This window comes from Trichosurus vulpecula, chromosome 7, assembly GCF_011100635.1.
Source record: "Trichosurus vulpecula isolate mTriVul1 chromosome 7, mTriVul1.pri, whole genome shotgun sequence".
Lineage (NCBI taxonomy): Eukaryota > Metazoa > Chordata > Mammalia > Diprotodontia > Phalangeridae > Trichosurus > Trichosurus vulpecula.
The window spans coordinates 252325906-252349904 of NC_050579.1; the positions used below are offsets into that span (position 1 = coordinate 252325906).

Below are 23999 nucleotides of genomic sequence, written 5' to 3' on the forward strand. Positions count from 1 at the left end.
CTGAAGCCAGGCCTTTAAAAAGATATTGAGATAGAGAAAAAGAACCACATCACTCCCTAGAGAGAAACTATCAGAACAGCAAGTGCAGATCTACCCACCAGGTATTAAGGGGCAGATCCAAGAAGGCCTGGGCTCTCTGGAGGGAGCAGTCTACTAGGCATATTCCTAGGCAAGGAAGATTTGAAAAAGCATTTGGGGGCTTACTGGACCCCAAGTTCAACATGAGTCAACAGTGTGATAAGCTGAGAAGGCTAACGAGAGATGAAGCATCCGATAATGGGGAGGTGATGATCACACATATTCCAACCTGATCTAGAGATAGATACTATGTTTCACTCTGGGCCCCGCATTTTGGGAAGGTCAATGGTAAGCTGAGGTGCAACTAGATGGCACAGTGCATATGCTGGGCCTCCAGTCAGGAAGACTCATTTCCCTGAGTTCAAATTTGATCTCACTTACTGGCTGTGTGACCCTGGGCAAATCATCTCACCCTGTTTGCCTCAATTTTGTCATTTGTAAAAGGAGCTGGAGAACAGGAAACTGTTTGCAGTATCTCTGCCAAAAAAATTCCAAATGGGGTTACAAAGAGTCAGATATGACTGAAATGACTGAACAGTAATTGTTAAGCTGGAGGTTACCATGAAGAGTCCAACTAGAATTGTGAATGGCCTTGAGTTCATACTATATAAAAACTGGCCTAAGGATCTAGGGATACTTAGCCTAAGGACACAATAGGTATCTCCAAGTACTGGAAGAAATAGTTTTGTCCTACTTGGTCTCAGAAGACAGAAGTAGGAACAATTAGTAAAAGTTGAAGAGATATATTTAGGCTTGATAAAAGGTAAAATTTCCTAAAGATTAGATTTATTCAAATGTGGAACTGGCTATACCTTGGGATATAATGGATTCGTCCTCACTAGAGCTCCTGAAGCAAAGGCTAGATTGACCATTTCATCAGGTATATTGTAGAGGGGATTCTTGTTCAGGTCTGAGTTGTATTAAATGGCCACTGAGGTTCCTTCTAACCCTGAAATTCAATGATCCTCAGGCCTAGAGAGACCATTAGAGAACAAGAGGTGTTAAGTCCTTTACAATTCCTGTCAAGTTAAATAAAAACTGTTCTATATTTGATGTTTTATTTGCCTGAGTGCTTTCAAGAGTTAAGACCCTTTTAAGAAAAAAGAAAAAGAGTGTGTGTGGGGGGGTGTGGTGTGGGTGTGGTGTGGACCTAGGTGTAGTGTAATTTTGCCATTCCTTAAGGAAACTCTCAAAGAATATAACTAAATAAAAACTACTCAAGATTAAATGTGATATACATAAATATAGAGGTTCAGTTCCAGGCCACAGAAATATTCCGTTGTTTTGTTTTGTTTGTCTTTTGTTCTCAAAGAGAACGACATCAGGGAAATGATGACATGACTTGCAGTTGACCTGGATTTGAGTGAGGGAGGGTTGTACAAGGTCACCAGCCTCACTTTCTCCTCCAAGAGCCATCTGTATCCTGTGGCCTGATACTCACCAGGACAACTGGAGATGGCCCAGGTTACACTGCAAGACCCTGGTCCTTTCAGGCCAAGGTCTTTTCAGGTTCTCACTTTGGGTGAGGTAATACCCATTCAGTGAACAGGCCTCTTTAAGAAGTGAGTAAAGGGATGCCCCCTTCAATCAAAACTCAAAAAAAAAAAATCAAACTGGGAGGGGAAGACCTTCAGGGTTCTTAGCCAAGAGAAACAATTACTATTTAGTATGAATTGAAATAAAGCTATCTAGACATAGAATTGTTATCCCTTTTTTCTCTCACTTAACTGAGATCTGATAGTTCCTCCCAATGTGTCTAAAATAAGCTAAGGTCTCCATGATCCCCAAAAAGCCTTCCCTTGAGCTTTCTTATTCCAGCTTAGCTACTGTCACATCTCCTCCTCATTGCTAATGACCCTTAAAAGCTGCCAAAATCTGATGCCTCTATTTTCTTAACCATTTTCTCTTCAACTCTTCCAAGAGGGCTTCTGCCTTCATAAACTTTATAGAAATTTTTCTTTCAAAGATCACCAATAATCTCCAATTTCCAAATCCAAAAGTGATTTTTTTTTTAAACTCTTGACCTCCCTATAGGTTTTGATACTGTTTATTACTCCCCTACTACTAGACATACTTCAGAGAGAACACATTCTGGTGCTTTTCCTTCCTCTGTTCCTTCTCTGTTTTCTTGTACTTTGATAAGGGGGCAGAGGGGAAAGGATTATAATTCAGAGTAATGTTTGTTAACTCAATGCTAAGTTCTGTTTATAGATTTACACTATACAGTATGGCCAATGGGTCAGTTTATCAAGGGAGTAACAACGTGAAAGCAATGTTTTAGGAAGATTATTCTGGTGGTAGGACACACATCAGCCTTGAAAGTGAAGCGCTGAAAGTAAGGAAGGCAGCCAGAAAGCTCCTGCAATAGTGGAGGTGTACCAGGTAATAAGACCTAGACTAGAGTGCTAGGTAGCAATGCAAACAGAGGAAAGGATGAATCGAAAACATATAATGATTTTTCAAAATACACTAACCGTTGAACTGTTTTGTTTACATTCCTACATGGAAAGATGATGTGTATGATTCATGAGACCTCAGTATTAGAGTAGTTGAAGGGAATATGCATATATATATGTTTATGTATATATATAAGTGAATGTGTATGTATGTATGTATCTATGTGTATATGTATGCATGTGTATGTAGGTATATATATATGTGTGCTTTTATGTATGTATATACATATATATATATATGCAAAAGAGAGAGAACAGACACAGGGTGAGTTGAAGATGAAGGGAAGATATGTAAAAGAAATAAAATGAAATTAAGGGATGAGAGAGCAACATACTGAGAGAGGGAGATAGGGAGAGATAGAATGGGGTGGATTATCTCGCATAAAGGTGGCAAGAGGAAGCAGTTCTGGGGGAGGAGGGGAGAGGGCAGGTGAGGGAGGAATGAGTGAACCTTGCTCTCATCAGATTTGGCCTGAGGAGGGAATACCATACATACTCAGTTGGGTATCTTACCCCACAGGAAAGAAGAGGGAGGAAGATAAAAAAAAAATAAAAAGGGGGGGATGATGGAGGGGAGCGCAGATAGGGGTGGAGGTAATCAAAACAAACACTTTGGAAAGGGGACAGGGTCAAGGGAGAAAATTCAATAAAGTGGGATGGGTTGGGAAGCAGCAAAAGGTAGTTAGCCTTTCACAACATGAGTATTGTGGAAGGGTTATACATAATGATACATGTGTGGCCTAGGTTGAATTGCTCGACTTCTTAGGGAGGGTGGGTGGGAAGGGAAGAGGGGAGAGAATTTGGAACTCAAAGTTTTAAAAACAGATGTTCAAAAACAAAAAAAAGTTTTTGCATGCAACTAAAAAATAAGATACACAGGCAATGGGGCATAGAAATTTATCTTGCCCTACAAGAAAGGAAGGGAAAAGGGGATGAGAGGGGAGGGGGGTGATAGAGGGGAGGGCTGACTGGGGAACAGGGCAACCAGAATATATGCCATCTTGGAGTGGGGGGGGAGGGTAGAAATGGGGAGAAAATTTGTAATTCAAACTGTTGTGAAAATCAATGCTGAAAACCAAATATGTTAAATAAATAAATTATTTTTAAAAAAAAATACACTAACCGTATTATCAAAGGATTCACAAAATTATAAAGAATACATTCTTTTTCAATATTCCACCACCTTCCCACCATCAAAAAACAAAACAAAAAACCACACAAACGATAGAGGGAGGCTCATTTGAGAGACAAGGAAGAAAGAAAAGTCTAGGGAACAGAGAGACTATAGTGAACAGATGTAGGAAAAGGAAAGAACAAGATGCAGGAAATACAGCTACTACCTCAGTGACCCCTAAAGTGTTTCAGGGACCTTAATTGGAGAGAGGTCAAGGACATTTCTAGGGGCAGATGATGAGCTGAGGCAGGTATGTGGATACAAAACCTACTTAGGGGAACCGGATTCAGTCCATTTTAAGTTAGGGGATAAGAAAGGAAAAGCCTACAGATTTCAGCTGGCCGATATCTCATCACGCCTTTGGCCTTTTTGGGAGAAGACTTACTGTATTTCCCATGTATAAGAAAAATTTGGCGTCTAGAACCTGGGTGCGCCTTATACAGTGGTTGTAGCTCTTTTTTTACTTACATTTCCCACTTTTTCGAGCTTGTCTTTGCGCTCACTGGTTCGCATTTGTTACCAGTATATTAGGTTACATTTTGCCATGTCCTGCCCAGAAATTGCTCAGAAAAGATTTTGTACTAGTGCTGAATTCAAGTTAAAAGTGACACAGTTTGCAAAAGTGAATGGAAGTCATGCTGCTGAACATAAGTTTGGTCCTCCTCCAACTGAGAAAACAGTCAGAGACTGGCTACAGGAAAAAGAAACCCTACTGAAAATGCCAGGGCAGAAGAAGGCCATGAGAGCCAAGTCAGCAAAATGGCCTGATACAGACAGGGAACTGAAGATATGGATTGAAGAGCAAAGGGCAATTGGAATTCCTGTGTCCACAAAGATGGTTCAGCATGAGGTAAAAAGAACTGCTGATGAAAAAGAAGTTACTGATTTCAAAGGAGGACACAATTGGCACTTCAGGTTCATTAACAGAATGGACTAAGCATGTGTACACACACCAGACTTGCCTAAAAGATGCCTGACAGCTATGTGCAGATGAATAAAACTTGAGTTCAATAACTTTATGTAATACATTTCTTTTTTCAAATTTCAGGCCCCAAAATTAAGGTGTGTCTTACACATGGGAACATCTTATGCATGGGGAAATACGGTAAGCATTACATTCCAGTGACTTGACAGGAGTAGCAAGATTGTTTCTTCACCCTAAGCCCTAATGAGCAGTGTTTTTTTTTTCCTTTTCAGTCCACTGAAGCTACATTTCTATGCAGATAACTCCTAGGTCTCTAATTCTGATTACTCTCCTGAGGTTTGGACCCACGATGCATACTTCCTATTAGGTAGCTTTACATAAAGGGACTGAAAACTTAGTAAGCTACAAACTAAGCTTCCTGTCTCAGGTCTGGTAGAGAGGAAACACAGGATGACCCAGAGGGAAGAGCACCTTATTTGTAATCGGGGGTGACCCAAGTGCTGTTCCTCCTTCCCATACTTAGTAGTTGTATGATTCTTAGCAAGCCACTTAGCTTGTTTAAGCATCAATTTCCTCATCTAAAAAACAGGATAAAAATCGTTTTAGTACCTAGCTCACAGGGCTACAGGAGGCTCAAACAAGAAGCAATCTGAAAACATTTGAAACTAGGAAATGGCCTTTATTATTATTATTTTTTCAACCTAAACCAGTCACTCCTTTGGATTTTGTGATTTCCATCTAAGGCAACAGCAATCACCTAGTCTCACACGTTCAGAATCTTGGAATTGTCTTTGACTTTTTCTCTCCTTCATCTTTTTATCATACCATTGATTACATATAGATCAATCACCAGGTCACCTTGATTCCACCCAGCAACACTTCTAAAAGCTGTCCCTTTCTCCCTATTCTTTCTGCCACTACTCCAGGACAAGACCTTATGACTACCAGCACATACAATCACAATAGCCTTCTATGGACACCAGAGTAATCTTTCTTAGGTATAGATCTGGTATCACCCTTCTTTTCAAAAACTTGCAGAGAGTCACTCACTACTAACTTTGTACAATTCCTTCAAGGATCTCCATAAACTAGCGGAGTATTTTTCTGCTAGTTTTCTGTAGAATATTTTTCCAGTTTTCTACACACTCTCATTCTCTAACTAAACAGAACTATTCTCTGCTCCTATAATACATAATGAACTCTCCTGCCTCTACTTTTGCTCATGCTGTTACCTACAGCTGGAATGCCTTCCTCCCTTTCTGCCACCTCTTCTATGAGGCCTTCCCCGATTCTACTACCTCCATCATGACCTCACTCCATGGATCTCATACAGTACTGTTTTGCAATTCTCTAATGCATTTATCATACAGTACTGTGTATTAAGTAATCTGAGTTCCTGTCTTCTCTTCCTCTTAGACTATAAGCTCTATGAAGGCAAGGATTGTCTTATTTAAAACCTATCTTCACATGGAAGATATTTACTAACTGTTTGGTGAACAGCAAGCTTCTGGAATAGCATCTGTCCCAACTCAGGTATCATTTTTGAAGACCATTAGGTGAGTATCACTTGAGGACTATGAATTATTCTACCTTGTTGTCCATCATTGTCCACTGGCCCTCGGCATTCTGCTTGAAAACACAGTGGTTTCGGGAAATCATCAATGGACAAATTTTAGAAAGCAGCTGGTATGTGACACCGAATCCTCGACCAACTGTCACCTACAAAGACAATGAAAACGAGAGACAAAATTGCATAAAATATTGAAAGAAAAGGTGTTTGCAATGATATTAACCAGTAGTATTTAAAACATTTTACAAGGGAGGACTAGAATTACCTTTAGGCTAACTAAGTATGTTCATAAGCCCATAAATAAGATGTGCCTTGCTACCTGGGCAGCTTTAACCAGTGCCCACCTTTTCCTACTTCCCAAGATCACTAAGTGTTGATCATCTCAATATTTGCCAGAAGATAAAAATAATGAAAATAAAACAAAAGGGAAAAAGAACTTCAGGTAAATTCTGAAAGAAACACAAAGCAAATATTTTGTTAAATATTAAGGGCCTAAAATTTTTTTTATTCTGTATGTATGATTTTGTTATTGATTACATTTATAAAAAATCACTCATTTCTAGAATGCTTTCCACACAACCAGTAATAAGTAATAAAAACATTATGAACACCATTTTTAAAATATAAATTTTTATGTCTTTTAAAAACACACTTATATTTTCTACTATGTCCCTCTCCATGTCTTTCCAAGAGAGACATCTTTGACAATAAAGAATTTAAAAAGAAAAAAAAAGTTCCGTAAATGTAGTGTAGGGGGCTGCAAATAAAAAACAGTTAGTTTTAAAGGTCCAGAGCCCCTCAGGACTTGACTTTATATGCCACCTGAGATAAAGAACCAGTATGATCTCAATGAGAGACTGCTCAGTCATATAATCTTAAACTGTGCTGAAAGGGTCCTAAGTTTTGGGAAAAGTTTAAGAAGCCTTGATCTAATGGACCAGTAAAACAAGGAGAGAGGAGCATGGAAATAAAAGGCTGTACTCAAATTGGTTTTCACCTATGGACATTAGCCAAAATAACAAAAAAAAAAAAGGTGACATAAGATACACAAAGGGGTGGGTGTCATCTCATCTCATTTATCTTATTTGAGATCAATTCTGGTTGTTATAATTTTATAGCATTTTGTTTTGACTACTGTTCTTCTGTCCAATGAAATTATTATACTTTAATTATGCATATGCATGTGTGTATGCGCAAACGTGTGTGTGTGTGTGTGTGTGTGTGTGTCTCTATTTTCCTGGTTCTGCTTACAGTACTTCACACTTTCCATCAGTTTACATGAGTCTATAACTTCTCTGTATATACATGTTCTTAATTTAATTTTATTCAGAACTTAAACTAATGCCCCCATTGTGCAAAAAAGAACATTTCCATATAAGCAGCAAGATCAGAAAGTTTATTTTGCTTATATTCCCTACCTGGTATTCTCCTCCCTCTTAACTCCGCCCCCAACTTCTATCCCTCCTCTTTCCCCTCTTAGACCTTCATTAGAGAACCAATCTGATCCCCAAGTCCTCAGTTGCTGTTGCTTAAATTTAACTCAATGACTGCCCTTGGAAGGATTAAAGTTCTGAAGGAACACTAGTTTGTTCTCCCTCATTATAAAATCCTATATATACAGCAATAAAAATAGAAATAGAAATAAATAATAGAAAAAATAATAGGTAGCAATGATAAAGGGCTTTAAAGCTTGCAAAGTGCCTTCCACATCAACCCATCTGAGCCAAAACATTTCCACCAGCAGTTTTTGTGATAGTAAGAAACTAGAAACAGAGTGGTTACTCTTTAACTGCTGCATAGCTAAACTGAAAAGGAATGGCTGTTGTTATATTTACATTACAATATTATGGTACTACAAGGAGTAACTAGGAAGAGTTTAGAGAAACTTGGTAAGACTTGTATGAATAATGCAAAATGAAGTAAAACAGATTCAAGAGGAACAATATACACAATGACCAAAATAAAGGAAAATGAGAGTAAAGGGCATCTAAACTCAAACAGATGTAATTCTAGAGAACTGACAATGAAATATACTTCTCCTGTAGGTAGAAATGTGGACTATAGGTATAAGATGAGGTATATGCTCATTTTACAGATGAAGAAATAAATGATGTAGATTGTTTTGATTAACTGTATTTCATTGCAAGGGAAAGAGGGAAATGACAGCAGTTTTAAAAAGAGCATAAATTTTTTTTTAAAGATACTCCACTGACTTGTGATCATGAATAGCTCTCCCAGCCTTCCTTTCTTCAACTGTAAAGTGCAGATAATACCTTTACTACCAACTTACAGGACTACTGTGAAGATAAAAACAAATATGTATAAAAAACAACTTTGAAAAGTTTCATAAAACATTATACAAATTGAAGGTTACCAGGGGTTAACAATTATGATTCAGACATGCTACCCATCTCTGACAGACAGGTGATGGATTCAGGGTACAGACTTTTTCGGAAACATGGCCAATATAGGAATTTGTTTTGCTTGATTATATATGTTTGCAATAGAGATCGTTTTTCTTGCTTTCTCTATGGGGAGAAAATGCTGATCTTTGTAAAAATAATATAAAAACAATTCTGATTCAGCAACCACTATGTTTAGCCCTTTATCAGAAAAGCTTATTCTTCAAACAGCACAAACCCATTATTTAAGAAACCTTCCCTACTACCAATTTTATTCCTCTATTCTCCTTCCTAAGCCTTTAAGTATAGAGGTTTTACTTTATTATTTGTAGTTTTTCATTTATTGCTTTTTAATTATTCTCTACTTGCTTCATGCAGCCGGAAAAAGTGCTGAATTTTAAATGCATCTGGGGGCAGATCCTCGTTCTGTCAATTAGTAGCCTGTGGCCTTGGACAAATAACTTCTCTCTCTGGGTCTCAATTTCCTCATTTGTAAAAAGAGAGGGTTTGACTAAATGATTTTTAAAGTTCCTCCTAGCTCTAAATCTATTATCCTATTGCCCATCTGTTGGGTCTCTTCAACTAGGCAAAGAAAACCACACCAAAGCTGGGAGGAACCCATGATTTAATATCATACTCTGCATTGAGAATGGCAGAGTCTTGAATGTATTTAAAACAAAAAGCATCTATCCTCAGAGAATGTATAGTCTAGTTAGGTAGACATTAATACTTCAATATACCCAAGACTTCATCAATGTGGGTATACCCCCTCCCGCTTGCAGATCACAGTCAGTCCACAACATCCAATTCCGTACATCTCTGTCCTCATCCATCCACATGGGTTCGACTCTCAGGATAGCTTTTCACTAGGCTTTTTTGTAATCTGCTTGTAGCAGCTCAATACTCTGGCTAGTCACTTCATGTCCTTCAGCATGAGAAGCTTCCTCCCTTTCTGATCATACTTTTCCTTCTTGATGCCACATCCCCATCTCTGGCTCTCCATTGTCCTTTGCCTCACATGCAACTTTGATTTTTCAGATACTATGGTATTCCAATATTCACAGCTATATAATATTACTGAGAAATGATCTGTATTTTAAAAATGGATCTTTATGCTGTGAATCAATATATTAAGCAGCTACATGATACAGTGGATAGAGTTGGACCTGGAATCTGGATGAATTACTAGTTGTGTGATCCTGAACAAGTCACTTAATCTGTCTGTCTCAGTTTCCATAAGAACAGTATCACCTCCTAGGGTGGTTGTGAGAAATATTTATTAAGCACTTTGCAAATTTTAAAATGCAATACAAAAGCCAGGTATTATGTGCTACTATCTTAGAGAACAATGAAAAATTTTCCAAATGTAAACGCCTATGTTCTTCCTCCAATTAATTCAGTTCTGGGTTCAATTGTCCATCTTCAGTGACCATCCCAGATATATGTGCTACACTACTATCACAATGCACCTGTCATTCAGTGGCATGTCATAATCTGGACAAGTTATTTTTCATCCATTTAGTTTGCCTATATGGATTATTAGACTCATATCATTTAAGTATTCATAGATTTCATTGAGGAAGCAGCCCTATAATGTTGCAAGGACTGATGTTATTATCTGTCCATAAACAGGAACATCTAGAGAGACTCATCATCTATAGGGAATCCCACTAAGATTTAGACCTTGCAGAAGATGACATCTGCAGCAGTAGTGGTGAATTCCTTTGGTGAAGACACATCTCCTTGATGCTTGAAGTGACACTAATATTAGTCATAGTGTCACTGAACAGTCATCAGTGACAGAGGAACCACTTTAGTCCTCAGTGTGTTATATTATAAAGTAGAAATGGCAATTAAGATGAAAAAATTGGAAGAACTGTTGAATTAGACTCCAATAAGTACACACAGAAAAAGTTCATGATGGAGGAAATGCAATCTTACAACTTACTGTTTGTTTTCCAAAATGTCTCAGAAGAGGAAGATACCAAGAGAACAGAAAATCATGGCTCATGTTTAACACTAAAAACAAAGCGTGAGTACAAGAATATCACTAACTACTGACCTATATGCTTATTTTCTTATGTATGTAAATATTTATGCAAATCATCTACATAGATATTGAGGGCATTTTCAATGAAAACAAGAAAGGAAAGGGGATGGCTTCTGCAAATAATCCTCTGCAGGAGACAACATCTTTTCAGTATGCAACTGACTGTAAGTCACAGAGAACATCAGATCTCACTGTGTTTACCATTTGCTGCTTTAAAAAAGCATTTGACTTGGTAAAGCAGCCTCAGAAAAAAAAAAAAACCTCATGGAATACAAGTCTGATAAATTCAATCACTGAAATCTATTCAGTCTTCTGATTAACGTAAAAAATACTTGAATGAACCAACATGAAAAGAAATTAAAAAAACATTTACAAAGTAATCATTCATTCAACACCTGTTTAGAGGTCACCATGGGTTCTCAAAGCCTATGTCAAAAGTACTAATTTGAATTTTTTTAATCATGTGATAGCAACATATGTAGGCTAAGCTAGTATTTTCCCCCCAAAAAGTAATGAAGCCAGTCTTGAGACTTTATTGGTCCAAGAGACTAAAACTTGAAGCATTTCCTGGTAGCCTAGTACACAAGGAATCAGGAGCTCTTCCAGTTTGACACCTAATTCTGGGCACGTTATCATGATAAGTACAGAACCAGGAGAGCTATGCCTTAAAACAACGCTGTTTCCTACCTGAATATCCTTTCCATGTTATTGTTAGGGAGAACTCTTTTTTTAAAAATATTACATGGTGTACTATCGAAAGGAGAATTCTTCATTTGGTTTTTTCACCCTGATTAACGAGGCAAAACTCAGGACAAAGAGAATTAAAGGGATTTTATTGTAAGTATATCAAAGAAGCAACATATGACTGATCACTGAACATCAGTAATGGCTTCAAGGTAAGGACAGTTTAACTTTAAGACAATTTAGATAGGTCCACTTCTGCAAAAGGGGTTGGGCCCTTGCATCTTAGTTCCTCCCGAAGGTAGCAAGAATGTGACATTTTAAGCAGGGGTGCATGACAAAGAGGAGGTAATACAAAAAGCTGCAGGCTGGATGACTCCTTTCCCAGCAGAGCCTCCCTCTACGCTGACTGACAAGCAGGGATACTGAGTCAACATAACTTTTTTTTTTGAGGGGGTAAGGCAAGGCAATTAGGGCTAAGTGACTTGCCCAAGGTCACACCGCTAGTAAGTGTGTCAAGCGTCTGGGGCTGGATTTTGACTCAGGTCCTCCTGACTCCAAAGCCGGTGCTCTACTCATCGTGCCACCTAGCTGCCCCTCAACATAACTTTCAACAGTACAAGTGTCTCATTTCATCCTAATCTGAAGCCTAACCAAACGACCGTGAGTCAGGCCAGGCCCACCAAGAAATCCGCAAAAGATCATTAAGATCGTCCAGTATCAACCAATTACAAAAAAATCTATTGTACTAAGGGCTAAGGACACAAAGACAAAAATATAACATTCTCGGCCCTCAAAGAGCTTATGTTCTATGGGGAAACAGTGCACAAATGAGAACAGTACAAGGATAACTGAGGAGTGTTCACTAACAAAAGGGCAAACGAACTTGTAATGGAGACACTCGCGGATTTGGGGTCAGACGCTGACTCACCGCCTGCTGACCCGCGGCCGTGACTGTTATCTCTAGCTCTTAGTTTCTTCATCTGTAAAAGAAGAGGCTCCTTCTGGGCCTAAGTCCCTGATCCAGCAAGATGACGACCTAAACCGAGCCCAGAAGGGAGATAGAGCTTCTCAGAGGAAGGACTAATGAGAGTTCGGAAAATAGTTCAGTTCCAACCAAAACAGAACTCAGAAAGAGCAGTAGTGTGAAATAATGCTGCAAAGATCAGGGGAAGTCACACCTGTAGAGCATTTTTCAAATATACAGAGATGTTACTATGACTGATGATACAAATTCAACTAAAAGCTTTACTGATTTCATGGGAGTTTTTGTAATCAATAAACAATTTTCTCCTATCTTGTTGGGGCGGAGCCAAGATGGCGGCTGGAAAGCAGGGACTTGCTTAAGCTCTCCCCCAAATCCCTCCAAACACCTGTAAAAAATGGCTCTGAACAAACTCTAGAGCTGCGGAACCCACGAAATACCAGAGAGAAACAGGTCTCCAGCCCAGGAGAGCCTGGATGGCCTCCAGGAAGGGTCTATCGCACAGCGCTGGGAGTGGAGCACAGCCCAGCGTAGGCCGCGCCAGGACAGACCAGACCCATAGTCAGCCGGCAGGAACAGGCCTTGGGGCCGTGACTCAGTGAGCTGTGGCAGTTACCAGACTTCTCGGCCCACAAACGCCAAAGAGCAGGTTAGAGGGAAACTGCAGAATCGAGTTCAGAGTGGTCTGATCACCAGCCCTGGGGGTGGCGGAGCTGGTGCAGCGGTGCCAGTGACAGCAGCAGGAAACTCCTGAGGCTGTTTCCAGAGCTACAGCGTCAGCTGCTTCCTAAATCCCTGGAATCTAGTGGGAATGGGAGTACAAGGAGCGCTTTGTGAGCATCGAGGCAGATTGTCTTGCTGTGCCCTGCTTGGATCTGTATTACAGTTCTGGCTGGCAGTTCTTGGGGGAGGAGGAGTGCTGTGGTGACAGAGCCTGGGTGACGGTGGAGTAGGAGTAGCTCTGAAAACAACAGTGCTTGGACCCTAAAGCTTGGGACAAAGTATTCTCTACTCTACAAGCAGTCATATCCTGACACAAAGCTCAAGGGTCAAGTAGTTGGCTTGGAAAATGAACAGGCAGCGAAAACGAACTCAGACTCAAACGTAGACTCAAACTCAAACGCTAGATTACTTTTTTGGTGACAAAGAAGATCTAAACATACAGCCAGAAGAAGTCAACAAAGTCAAAGAGCCTACATCAAAAGCCTCCAAGAAAAATATGAACTGATCTCAGGCCATGGAAGAGCTCAAAAAGGATTTGGAAAAGCAAGTAAGAGAAGTAGAGGAAAAATTGGGGAGAGAAATGAGAGAGATGCAAGAAAACCAGGAAAAACAAGTCAATGACTTGCTAAAGGAGACCCAAAAAATAATGAAGAAAATAACACCTTAAAGAACAGACTAACCCAAATGTCAAAAGAGCTCCAAAAGGCCAATGAGAAGAAAGCCTTGAACAGCAGAATTAGCCAAATGGAAAAGGAGGTCCAAAAGACCACTTAAGAAAATAACACCTTAAAAATTAGACTGCAGCAGGAAGCTAGTGACCTTATGAGAAATCAAGATGTTATAAAACAGAGCCAAAGGAATGAAAAAATGGATGATAATGTGAAATATCTCATTGGAAAAACCACTGACCTGGAGAACAGATCCAGGAGGGATAATTTAAAAACTACTGGACTACCTGAAAGCCACGATCAAAAAAAGAGCCTAGGCATCATCTTCCAAGAAATTATTAAGGAAAATTGCCCTGATATTCTAGAACCAGAGCGTAAAATAGATATTGAAAGAATCCACTGATCGCCTCTTGATCCCAAAAACAAAACTTCTAGGAATATTGTCGCCAAATTCCAGAGTTTCCAGGTCAAGGAGAAAAAAATGCAAGCAGCCAGGAAGAAACAATTTGAACATTGTGGAAACATAATCAGAATAACACAACATCTAGCAGCTTCTACATTAAGGGATCGAAGGGCTTAGAATATGAAATTCCAGAGGTCAATGGAGCCAGGATTAAAACCAAGAATCACCTACCCAGCAAAACTGAGTATAATGCTTCAAGGCAAAATATAGACTTTCAATAAAATAGAGGACTTTCAAGCTTTCTCAATGAAAAGACCAGAGCTGAACAGAAAATTTAACTTTCAAATACAAGAATCAAGAGAAGCATGAAAAGGTAAACAAGAAAGAGAATTCATAAGGGACTTACTAAAATTGAACTGTTATGTCTACATGGAAAGATCATGTGTGAAATGCATGAGACCTTTCTCAGTATTAGGGGGGTTGAAGGGAATATAGACAGAGGACACAGGATGAGTTGAATATGAAGGGATGATATCTAAAAAAATGAAATAAATTTAAGGGTTGAGAGGAATATACTGAGATAAGGAGAAAGGGAGAGATCGAATGGGGTAAATTATCTCACATAAAAGTGGCAAGGAAAAGCAGTTCTGTTGGAAGGGAAAAGGGTGCAGGTGAGGGGGAATGAATGAATCTTGCTCTTGTCAGATTCACCTTGAGGAGGGAATAACATACACACTCAACTGGGAATCTTACTCCACAGGAAAGTAAAGGGAAGGAGATTTAAAAAAAAGGTGGGGATGATAGAAGGGAGGGCAGATAGGGGGAGGAGGTAATCAAAAGCAAACACTTTTGAAAAGGGACAGGGTCAAGGGAGAAAACTGAATAAAGGGGGACAGGATAGGATGGAAGGAAATATAATTAGCCTTTTACAACATGAGCATTGTGGAAATGTTTTACATAATGATACATGTGTGATCTATGTTGAATTGCTTGCCTTCCTAGGGAGGGTAGGTGGGTAGGGAAGAGGGGAGAGAATTTGGAACTCAAAGTTTTAAAAGCAGATGCTTAAAAAAAAAAGTTGTCTTTTGCATACAGCTGGGAAATGAGTAGAGTGGTAATGTCAGGAACCAGAGAGAAGGGATTTGAGCTTTTAGTGAGGCAATGGGTTTTTCCTAGGAGTTGGGCAATAAAAAGGAAGTGTTTTATGTGTCCGGGGGGGGTGGGGGCGGGGGCGGGCCGGGAAGGCAGGGTTAAGGGAAGGACTGTGTAACATCCAGGCATGTTTTCAGGCACAGAGGAAAGGATCCACAAAGAGAATAAATGATGGACTAAATTGCTGAGGGGCAAGCTCATGGCGGGATGAGAAAGAAAATGATCAAGAAGAGTATTATTTGGCAGACAGAAGCATCCTTGTCAGAAGTTAACAGAAGAACTGTTGCCATGGTTTAGTGATTGCACCTCTGCAACATCTTTCCAATTTGCCCCCTCCTCTCCTATGACACTATCATAGTACAAGCTCTCACCACCTCAAACCTGGACTATTGCAATAGCCTGCTTTGTTGATCTTCCTCCCACAAGTCTCTCCCTTCCAGTCTATCCTCCACTAAGTTGCCAAAAGTGATCTTTCTAAGGTACAGATCTGATCATGTAAACACACCCCTTCTCCACCCCGCCCCCACTCCAGTAAATTCCAATGGCTCTCTATCATCTCCAGGTTCTAGTGTTCCAAGCCCCTCATACCCTAGCCCCACAACTCACCTTTCTATTCTTCTTACAACTTACATCACTACCACCACCCCATACACACAAACAATTCAATCCAGGGACACCGTACTCTCTGCTCTTCTTCCAACAAGACACCCAGTCTCCAAACCCAGGGCTTTTTCACTGCTCTCCCCTGAGGAACATTTTATACCATTTTTATCATTTTTGTAATTCTAAATAGGAACAGGGCCTGAATTAATGACCTGGGCTTCTTTGTTCTCTGAAGTTTGCTCAGAGAATACCTCTTTCCTCTGTCAACAAGGCCAGATTGGGCTGTCCTAAGAACACTCCTGCCCCTGTTAAGCAATAAAGGGTGAGACCCTAATCCTGAGAAACTACCTTGCTTAATATTTTATGGGCATATACTATGTTATGGAATGTCAATGGTAAATTAAACACAGAAACGCTGGGTTGTAGTTTCAACTGACCCTTGTCAACACTTATTGTATTTACAACCTATTCCATTGTCTTGTATCATGGTTAAACATACATGGGGATCGTAAAATTGAATAATGCAAAAACATGCTGAATTGCGACTGTTCTAAAAACACAAAAACCTGTTCATCCTTCTGTACAAGTCAGTCAGACTCTGTCTAACTCAATCCATGATCATGTCTGTCTGCTATGCTTAAGGGAATAAATAATATGAATTTTTCTATCACCTAGCTCTGTTTGCCTCCTTTAACCAAACTTTCAGATTAACAGTTATGGTGCCATGACTCGGATGGAAATGGTAGACCAGGACAAAGAACTGCAGCCCAACCATGCCAACGCTTCAAGCGCCACAAGATTTATTTTTCCTGGAATTTTGGCCTTGACAAGGTCAGGGGGTAAGTTGTCCCTATTCCCAGCTTCCAAAGAGGACTCCCACAAATTTGGTTAAACTCCAAAATTCCCTTTAAGCTAGCTTTGAGGGCGGGGACCAATAAATCGCTTTGGATTAATTCGGTTCCCTTTGTAGACAGATCTTGAAAACGAGTTGGGATTGTTTTTCACCTTGGGTTTGCTGAGATGGCTGAATGAGAACAAAAGGCAAAAGCTAATTCCCTCAACTTCGCTCTCCCCCTTTTCCAGCAGCTCCAGCTCTAGCTGTTCTACTCTCTCCTCCCTATTCCTTGCCTCCCTGCCTCTGCCTCCCAGTATCTACTCTAACCCAGAGGGAGGTAACTTTGTTCTGCTACCATTACCTCCTCTCTCTCCTCTCACCTCCCCCCACCCTGCCCCTCTCCCTTAAAGGCTCTGATTATGGGGAGGATAAATGCATCTTATCCTTATTCCTCGCCTTCCCTTACCTGCCCTAGTCCTAAGGAGGAGGATAACTTTGTACTGCCGCAGCCATTGCCTCCTTTCTTCTCCCCGCCCCATTCCCCTCCTTCCCAAGGGCTTTGTTTTTGAGAAGGACAGCTACACTCTGGATATAGGTTATGGAGAGTTAGAAACATCAGGGACGCCAAGGCTTAAAGACCATAGGCGTGCTAATAGCCAATTCATGAAAGCCTCTAATTCCCTCTCTTTGTTGTTAAATTCTGAGCTCAGTCTGTATTTGTTCTGTTATTTGTCTGTCAGTATGTGTGTGAGTGTGTGCGTGTGCTGTGAAATGTCTATACCTTGTAAAATCTGAAACACAGGCAGCCAGAGATCTCTAAGGCTGAAGATAGCGAAACAGAGCAAAAAGTTTGGAAACTGATTGGTTAGATTTTTGAGAGAGAACTCCTGAGACTGTAAAATCACTCCAGGAGCTCGCTCTTGCTAAAACACCCTTCTAATCCTGATCACTTATGATTCCCCACTCCCTCCCCGGAGTTAAGAGAGTATCTCAGTGTGGGAAATTTAAACAGCCACCAGGATTCCTGTTAACTCCTCTCATCCCAGATCAGATCATGAGAAAAGAATGCAGGAGAACTGTAGGGAAAACTTAAATCACCCTTCCCCACCTGGCAAAAGGAGGAGAGGGCCAGAAATTCACAGACTGACAGTATCCTGACAGTCCTGTGCCCCTGGGTACCTTTGTAGCCCATCCTTTTGACAAAGCTTGGAAATGTTACCCAGGTCCTATGCATTCTGCCCACTCTGTCCCAGTGGCTGCAAAACTGCCCTAGGCTCAATAAATTCTGCAGTTGTGGGGGAAGGAAAAGGTAGATGGATTTGGACTGTGGTTAGCATTCTCTAAGCTCTGCCTCCCAGAATTGTTACCACTGGGATACCAGCTTCTACTTTAGGTAAACTTCACACTTCTCTGTTTCAGTTGTAAAACTGTATTTTATCTCTGTTTGACCTGTTTCCTGATTTGTAAAGGGAAAATAATAATGATGGTTGTTATGGGATCAAAATGATAATGATTGTAAAATGCTTAACATAATGTCTGGTATATGTTAGACACAACCTTATTATTATCTCTCTCTAATTTAATGTAATTGTTAACTTTGAAGTGGTTTTTGAATCCCAAAAGTAATAAGTTGAAAATTTTTCTATATGTGATAATCTGGAAATGCAATTGATGTCATCTGAAATTTATTGTTTCCGTATTTCTAAAATTCTCTTAGATTGTGAAATTTGAGAAGACCATTGTGTGGTAAGAAATAATATTATAGCAATTCTAATCTGATCTGATATATGTGAATTAAGTTTTTAAAAGGGATGTGATAAAAATTTGACGATTTGGAACTGTTATATGTGGTTATAACAAGTAAATAATAAATAATACTGATATTTACTATGAGAGCAGATTTTCCATGTGAAAACTTCTATTATGAGAATATATCTGGTGGTTTAAAGTTATAGTTTCAAATGATGAGGTGAAAGATTCTCTGTGCAAGGAGATTTAGAAATGCGTTCACCTAAATTGATAAATGGGTTGTTTCAAATTTTAAAATGTATAATTATGTTTAGGGCATTGTTACATTTCTAAATTGTGTAATTTAGCAAACAGATGTGTCAGCAATATTGAAGAAAAAAATGTGATTTTATAGATAATAATCTTTTCCTTTATGGTGCTAAGACTATTGGGCCTTAGAAATTAAAATGTTACCACTAGTGATTATGAATCCAGATTTGATTTGCTCATCTAACTAAGTTATGATCACTGGATTGGTAATTAATTAGTTCTGTCTCAAGTTTTAAATACATGATAATTGCTTGTGGTGTACCTCTTATAATCCAGATGTTATTAGACTAAGAATTGTACTTAATTAAGAAGCTAAGGTTGTTAATGGAACCCAAGACTTTTGGCATCATCTAGTCATGAATTCTTATCAATCTTGTGTAGTTTTCTACACAAGGAATTCCTATGAAGTAAGTTTTTAAAGTCCTGGTAAACTTTGTAATTATGAAAAGGTTAATTTAATTGGGTATGTTCTTTTTAACTTACAGAAACTAAGTGTCCTCTACATCGCAACACCTTTTTAACTAAGGAACTGTGAAGTATCTAGGAATTCTGTATAACATTTGAGAATGAAGACATTTTCCACCAACTTAGTTAGCGAATTCCAGTGTTTAAGGGTTAATTTGCTTTAAGGAGAAACAGAGATGTCTATCATTTTAAAACTTTCTAAATAATTTTCTTCAGAAAAGTTTAGTGAGTATTCCTTTTAGCATCAGGATAAATTTTAAACCATTTTTAAAGAAGGGAAATAATTCTAGGAAGGTTTTGAAAAATATTTTTGTGATTTTAAGCAAGAGTTAGAGCTTATCAATGTGTATAAGATTTAATTCCTAAAGTGTCCTTTCCTCCAGAATGAGTATAATTAGGGAAGAATAAACAAACTTGTGAAACAAGAATAAGTCCATCAACCTGTGGGGTTAGTTATTAACCTCTTTGCTCTGTTTAAGCTGGAATGGGATTCCAGTACAGACAGTTATGTCAGTAAAAAGTACTAATTTATTGAGCTATCTCGTCTTATGGTTGAAACATAAAGGAAGGCTGAATAACAGGTTTGAGTGATTTGGAAAGATAAAGGTTTGATTGGAATTATGAAAGGCAGATAAGAAGGTTTGGGGACAAACAGGAGTTAGCTAAGACTAGTTTCAGATGGTTCAAGTAAGTTGAGAGAGAGTGTAAGAAAGTATTTTAGAAGACAGAAAAGTTATGTAGCTTGATTTGATAATTATTAGCTCAATGAAATTTGGGACAGTCCTGTTTCAAGGGTATTTATTTGCTATTTAAGATTTTATGGGACTACAATTTAATATTGTTTTAAGCTCTGATTACGGGGATAGGTCCATGAAGCCAGTAGTAGAACGGCAGGCATTACAGGCTGAGAACTTTAAAGGTGGATGTCTGTGCCTGGGAAAAAGTTTTGAAAACTACCTTGGACATGACCTAGGTAGGATCTTCTTGACTCTATTTCCCAATTCTGCTATTTCCTTTCTGAAAAGGAAAAATCCTCACCTATTACTCCTAAGCCCTGCTTTAAGCATCTAGTGACTATATGATTGGCTATCAGATATGATTCATGTCTGGAATCAAACAGAGCTAAAGAAGTTCTTTCCTTCTGTTAAGATACATGACATTGTCCCTCTTTTCTTTCATAGAAAATTCATATTATCAAAAAGTTTTGTAAGCACAATGCTCAATGTATTAGGTAATAGATAGATATTGGAATATCTCTGAGTTACAATAGGATGCAGGAATGAATAGCTTACAATTTCAAACAATTTTAACCTATGTTCATGGCCAAATAAAAAATTAAAATATTATAGAGATAACATCCTCCAAAAGGAGGAAATGATTACACAAAATAATAAGACAAAGATGTAATATGATAGATGTCTAATTAAAAAAAGGATAAAAAATTTTGAGAAAAGCAATAGGATCAGATTGAGTCTTCTAAGAATTATATACAGATTATATGATTTGACTTCCAAAATTTATTATATTTTGGTAGTAAGATCTAATTTGGATTTTTGCACAAAAAGTAAAATTATATCTCCTTTATTAAAGTATCTGTCTGATAATTTTAAAAGGAAGATGAGTTATATATATAAGCTGAAATTCTCTGAAGTTTGAATAATTTGGGCAAAGAAAAAGAAGTCTGTGAAATAAAAATACAAATGTAAGGTTGAATCATTATCCCATAGACTAAGACTGGGATTTAAAGTTACTTTGTATCTATGTGGAATAAGATCCTTAAATGTTTTAAAGTGACATAAGAGCAAATTGGGTATTAATACAAATTGTGCACTTAGTTGCTGGAATTAAATCAGAAACATTTTACCTATCACATTTATATGGTCCAATTTTTGAAATGCATGCAAGCTATTTAAAGCTAGCCTTAAGGATGTTCCTTAATCAATGTGAGATTATAGTATAGTAACAAATCTATTAAAATAATTGATTATGGAACATCTTAGATTACTACAGAACTGGAAGTAGTGTTCCTGTGTAAGTTAGGATCCTTTAACTCTTGGTAATGATATGAAGACGTGTGAGAATATTACTTTGTTAATACCATGCCTGTCTAAAGCTCTGTTACAATTAATAATGTTAAAAGAAGAATGGCTTATGGGTTATTTTGTAGATGCCATCAAAGAGACATGGCATGACTAAAAGTTTATGATGTTATATGAACTGTTACTGGGATACAAGGAATTTAATGTTAGTCAACATTGTTAATAATGATTGCATTACTTTGTATGATTAATGTTTAAGTTTTCTTGGTTATCTAATACGTAAATGTAAAACATGTGACATGCAAATTTCCCCCTCTCAATACCAGTCTATTGTGAACCATCTAAGTGGTTCAGTCTATACCCGACTTAATGTAATTGCACAATTTTGTGAATTGTGGGAAAACTTTATTGTATTTGTTTAAACTCCCTGTGTAGCTGGGAAACTGAACCATTTGTCCCACTGGATGAACTTAGCCCTGTGTGCCTGGGACCTATGTTGTGCTGTTTTTCTCTCAATTATCAAATCATATGTGTTCTGGGAGCTCCTGTCAGGTCTGACTACTCCTATAGCTGACAACTTGTGGATATGGACTCCTTGATCCTTCTGTCACATCTGAGGACTGCCCCTGCTCCCAAATAGAGGACATCAGACCCAGGCAGCCCTCCCAAAAGTCCAGACCCGAGCCTGAAGGAAGAACTGCTCTTTCCCTTTCTAAGTCCCTTTTCATTCCTTTTATGCTCCCTACCCTGATCCCCCTTGCAACTTGCTCCCTCTGCTTGTTTACAATTACTGCCCATCTCTGGGGATGTCCAACCACAGGAAAAAAAAAAAAAAACAAACCTAAATCCACCTAGATAAGGATTTTTTTTTAGAACTTCACCCCTCAAGAAGATAAGAGGTTTTTCCATACCTTATTGGTCTTCAGGTGAAGCTTTAGCTTACCTTTAACCAAAAAGAGAAAATGAGGAACATTTTATACCATTTTATATCATTTTTGTAATTCTAATTAGAGCCAGGGCCTGAATTAATGATCAACTGGAAAAAGAGCCTGGACCTGGGCTTCTTTGTTCTCTGAAGTTCGCTCAGAGAATACCTTTTTCCTCTGTCAACAAGGCCAGATCAGGCTGACCTAAGAACATTCCTTCTCCTGTTGAGCATTAAAGGATGAGACCCTAATCCTGAGAAACTACCTTGCTTAATATTTTATGGGCATATATATGTTATGGAATGTTAATGGTAAATTAAACACAGAAACGCTGGGTTGTAGTTTCAACTGACCCTTGTTAACACTCTTATCTTATTGTACTTACAACCTATTCCATTGTCTTGTATCATGGTTAAACATACATGGGGATCATAAAATTGAGTAAGGCAAAAACATGCTGAATTGTGACTTCTAAAAATATAAAAACCTGCACAAGTCAGTCAGACTGTGTCTGGCTCAATTCATGTTCATATCTGTCTGCTATGCTTAAGGGAATAAACAAATAAGTAATATGAATTTTTCTATCACCTAGCTCTGTTTGCCTCCTTTAACCAAACTTTCAGATTGACACCCCCATACCTAGAATTCTCCTCCTAGCTTCAAGTCCCAACTAAACTCCCTTCTTCTACAGGAATCCTTTCCCAATCCCTCTTAATTCTGGCCTCCGTCAATTTCCTTTTTGTTCTGTATATAGTTGTTTTGTATGTTGTCTCCAAGCCCTTAGCACGACCCCCAGCACACAGTAGGCGCTTCATAAATGTTTTACTGACTAAGATGGGGAGGGATGGGGATGACCAGGCTCATCACAAAACGGGCATTAATTTTGTTTCTCCTACTCTGGGCTCACTTCACTCCTCAAAGGCCGTCCCCTCCCTTCTCCCTGCGGCGCAAATCTTTTTTTTTTTTTTTTTTGCCCCACTTCTCCCCCCCCCCCCCCCCCCCCCCGCCTCTCCCCCTAGCAGGACACACACAACCCCCTCTCCCCCGGGTCCTTAGGAGCCCCGGACTCGCGGATGCAGACACACTGGGTTTCCATCCCCTTCGGCCTCTTCCATCTGGGTGGCCTCATTTCCCACCCCACTCTCCTCCTCAGTTTCCTCCCCAGGCCCGGCCCGGCCCCCTCACCTCGCGGCGATCCTCAAGCAGCAGCCACTCGGCGCTCATCCCCACCCGCCGCAGGCACCAGGCCCGGCCGCAGTCGCCGCCGCCGCCGCCGTCACCGGGATCCCCCATGGCCGGTCCGGCCGGCACAGACCCAGGCCCGATTCCGGCCCCAGCCCCGGACCCAATCCTGGCCACGCTCTCAGTCAGCACAGGGCAGGGCCCCTGCCGGGCTCCCGGGCCCGGCCGTCCCTCCTTCGCCTTCCCACTGGGATCTCACGGTCCGCCCCCGCCACAGCCACAGCCATATCTAAGTAACAAACAGAACCAATCAACGCTTCCGGCCCGCGCAACCGCAATCGATTCCAGGGGCGCTCGAGGGCCCCGGCCCGCGTTCCCGCCCCTCCCCCTGGACAACAAACACCGCACCCAACTCCGGGCCGGGAGAAAGCACCAATCCTTCGCTTGCACCACACCCGCCTCCACTCCGCCCCCGAGAAAGCCCTAGCGCATGCGTATTTAGGGCATGAGGGGGAGGGGAATGGAAGGAATGCGAGAGAGCCTGGTGGAGGCTTCTCGTCCAAAGTCATGCTAGGTCAGTAGGCGGTGTCGCCTCACTAGCTGGCTGTACTCCGTGAACTTTTG

At 39.7% G+C, this 23999-nt stretch overlaps 1 protein-coding gene across 2 annotated transcripts in view; it reads right to left on the reverse strand.

Annotated features, from left to right (window-relative positions):
* RNF8 (ring finger protein 8) overlaps positions 1 to 23772 on the reverse strand; it is a 68790-nt gene extending 45018 nt beyond the window's left edge. Inside the window, exons 1-2 of one of the 2 annotated variants that reach the window (XM_036769099.1) lie at positions 23379 to 23772; positions 6224 to 6352 (exon numbers count right to left, since the gene is read on the reverse strand). In XM_036769099.1, the coding sequence (XP_036624994.1) occupies positions 6224 to 6352; positions 23379 to 23486 (237 nt within the window). In that variant the 5' untranslated portion in view covers positions 23487 to 23772. The remainder of the gene's footprint in view (positions 1 to 6223; positions 6353 to 23378) is intronic. The other variant, XM_036769100.1, reaches the window with a different exon arrangement.
* Between the last annotated feature and the right edge of the window lie 227 nt (positions 23773 to 23999).